The sequence below is a fragment of the Bombyx mandarina genome, chromosome 23 (assembly GCF_030267445.1).
Source record: "Bombyx mandarina strain Sakado chromosome 23, ASM3026744v2".
In the NCBI taxonomy this organism is placed as follows: Eukaryota; Metazoa; Arthropoda; class Insecta; order Lepidoptera; family Bombycidae; genus Bombyx; species Bombyx mandarina.
The window spans coordinates 1,044,600-1,047,962 of NC_143229.1; the positions used below are offsets into that span (position 1 = coordinate 1,044,600).

The window sequence follows — 3,363 nt, forward strand, 5'->3', positions numbered from 1 at the left end:
AACTGAGACCTTAGAACTATCATACTATTATACTCAAGGTAGGTGGCGGCATTTACGTTGTATATGTCTATGGGCTCCGGTAACGACTCTTATTACACGATGTTATTCGTTTATCGTTGAAAATGTTCGTGAACATGAGTCAAGTGCATGTTTCATTAGAATATTTGATACCTGTCTACGGGATTCGAACGCCGGTAAAGTGGCATCGCTTAGGTAGGTACACCGGGCGTATACCCATTGGACCACGACGACTTCGAAAAGTGAAACTCTGGGAAAGGTAATATGAATTACGGAAATACCTCACCTAATGCTATTTGATACCTTATTTGCGGAACGTGACCAAAACTGCAAAGCTAGACGAACAAAACAAAACTGCAACTGGAGCTTGTTACAAACTATTCAAATTAGACCTCGGCGTACTGGGCGGACAGCTAGCGACGTTGCTGCAAACTTTACTCCTTCTTTTTGCTGTCCTTGTCGCACAAGGTGCTCGCGTCACATCATGATGAGTTTTATTTTATTTATTTATTTATTTACACTTCATTTAAAATTTACATTGGCGGTTTTTTTTTCCTACCTAAGCTGATAGCCTTGAGAGGCTAGTAGGTGAGCTCACGGGGCTCAAACCTGATGACGTTGCTAACACGAACCCTAGCAAGAGCCGTGCTTCGCAGAATTTACCGCCGGATCGGAAACGCGACCCACTGAGAAGATCCGGCGAGAAACTCAGTGGGCTGTGTCTGAGGGTTAATTTACTCGTCGAGCCCTTCGTCGCAAGCGACGGGTTCGACGAGGACGATGCCCGGGGTTGGCGAATTTAATGCCTATGGCATTCTCTAACAGTCAACCAGATCTCCGAGCAATCCAGCGGACCACTTAGTGCTGCACTACACCAGGCAACTGACCGGAACCGATGGAGGCTGGCAGTCGACAAGCTGAAAAGGAGTCACGATCCTCAGTAATGAGGGAGTGATGGAGAAGAAGAAGAACAGTCAACGAAAGGTAGTGCAGAGTAAATAGTAGTAGGTGCAATGAAATTTATATTAAATTACAAATATATACACAAACAGATATAAGGATTTCTTTGAATTCGCGCCTTCACAGCTTTTATCACTGCTGGAGTCCTAACAGACCAAGGGCCACCACTTCTTGACCTGTCATCTACACTAGAGTCTTCATTGTATCGTTTGATGGTACGATAAACGAATCTTTTGGTTAAATTAAACTTTTTCAGTATGTTAAAAATTTGAATTGGCGCGTAACCGCAACGATGCAACGCAATAACTGCAACACGGTCTTCTTTAAGCGTCCACTCCATATTTAAAAATGAGTAAAATTCTAAAAGTATACATTTTTGTTTTCATGAACAATTCGAAATTCGAATTCAATAAACTTTTTTGTGGTCAGCATTCTAAAAGAAAAGTTTTTACTGTGTGACAATACTTATGACCTGACTAGGTACATATTATATAATAGCTTACAGTATTCAAAGGAATATAATTAATAACATCACTTAACAAATAGCTTTCTTAATAAATTCAAGTTTTACGAAGATACTTTCCTTCGTTTTCCTAATACGAGGAAAATATTTTGCACGTGGATGTTTTTGCGCGCTTTACTGACGATGCCAATTTTGTTCGGAACTTGTAAATGTCGAAGTGGCGACAATGTTATCACGCGCGTCGCCACTTATCGGCGGGCAAGAAATTAATATGTTTTAATATTTAATAACAATAATAATAAGCCTTTATTGTTGTTTTACTTACTAATTACTAACTTAATAAATTACTTATAATAAATTAAATTTAAATTAAACTTATCATCAAGTATTGCGTTCGGAGTTCAGTGTGGTTTTCAAAACAGCTTGTCTCTCGACAAAGGCCTCCTCTAAAGATTACCAATATTCTCTATTTTTGGCCATTCGACACCAATGCGGGCCGGCTACACTCCTTATATCATCTTCCCAACGTTTTGGCTGTGTTCCTTTTTTTGATATTTAGCATCTTATAAATCGACCCGGCAGTAGATGTATTCGCGAAGCAGCTGCTCTTGAGTTGTTAGGTCTCCTTCGGAGGCGCTCGAGCAGCTGTTAGCAAGTCCCACCCCTCCTGGCTGAGCCGTTACTCACCCACCTATTCTGGTAAAACTAGAAAGGTTTTCGGGCCAGCTTAATCCTTGCTTCACCAAAAAAAATAATTAAATGTTCACGACCCACAATACAGTTCACGCATGCGAATGCGACATTATATATTATAGTAATATACTGCATGGTGTATTTCTTAAAATTATTGGTATTGTGATTCAGACCATTTGGTCCGACTTTTGTGTCACTTTAAGATTTACTTTTACCGTCACTCCAAAGATTTCAGAGTGGTAAGTCACTTATCATCGGGTTACTGTAGACTCAGTGAATAAAACGAATTATTCTTATATTTCGTCAAGACTTTAATTACCATAAGTAGTTTAAGCACAAAATCTGTTCCTCTCAAGAATGTTTAATTCGCGTGTATTCTTGATCACTCGCTCCATTTCCTCGACCGTTGCATGTCTGTCGTTGGACAAAAGCATCCTACGGTTTCCCCTCAGCGGACACGGAGTATGCATCACGAATTTCTCGGTCAAGAACTGGTAAGCTTGCACTTCGTATCCAAATGGATTTAAAAATCCGTCATTAGGTTTGAGAGCATAGAATTTGGCTCTATTATTTCCTATCAGCATGCCGTTTTCTTGACCCTTGGTAGACAGTACAGGGTTGTCTTCAAACGAGTACGGGAGGCCAGGGGCCAGGTATTCGTCTTTGAACAGCTGCATGTCTTCGGCAGTCGGTTTCGTGATTGTGATATTGGTACAAGCGGTCGTGGGTATGACGCCGCCCATAAATGAGAAGGTGTACATTATGTACCAAGTGCCCAGGAGCCTGTCGTTTGATAGATGCTCTTCATTATTGGCCATGCACTTTATGTCGATATCCGTCAAAGCGAACGCTGGCACTAAACACGCTAGGTAGATTATCGACAGCATTGCTAGCGGTATTGACTTTGGTATCGTGTAATCGAAGTTTTATATGTGTACGGGTACATTACGATTTGAATCTTATCGCATTGACTTTACGATCTCATATATATTAATTCGGTTTTCCTCGAGTTTACAAGAGATAATCGATGCGAATTAGAGGCTATGCTGTGTAAATTCAATTGAGTCAATAACTTTTTGTGTCACGCCCGGTGTCAAAGTGGGCCGAATCCTTCGGCTCCGATTCCCGCTTAACACCAAACTGCTTGAACGAAAAATCGCCGTAAAATATATTTAAAAAATCACAATTCTTTAAAAACTGGCGCTTGTGGGCAGAAATTTTTGACATAA

At 40.6% G+C, this 3,363-nt stretch overlaps 1 protein-coding gene across 1 annotated transcript; it reads right to left on the reverse strand.

The window, feature by feature from the left end:
- Window positions 1-2,430: 2,430 nt before the first annotated feature.
- Window positions 2,431-3,022, reverse strand: LOC114249929 (uncharacterized). Its single transcript, XM_028183649.2, has one exon. It carries the CDS (start codon window positions 3,019-3,021, stop codon window positions 2,464-2,466), a length of 558 nt encoding a protein of 185 aa, XP_028039450.2. The 5' UTR covers window position 3,022; the 3' UTR covers window positions 2,431-2,463.
- Window positions 3,023-3,363: the final 341 nt, after the last annotated feature.

Excerpts from the sequence above, each read along its gene's own strand:
- LOC114249929 (XM_028183649.2), bottom strand. The coding sequence starts at position 3,021 with ATGCTGTCGATAATCTACCTAGCGTGTTTAGTGCCAGCGTTCGCTTTG.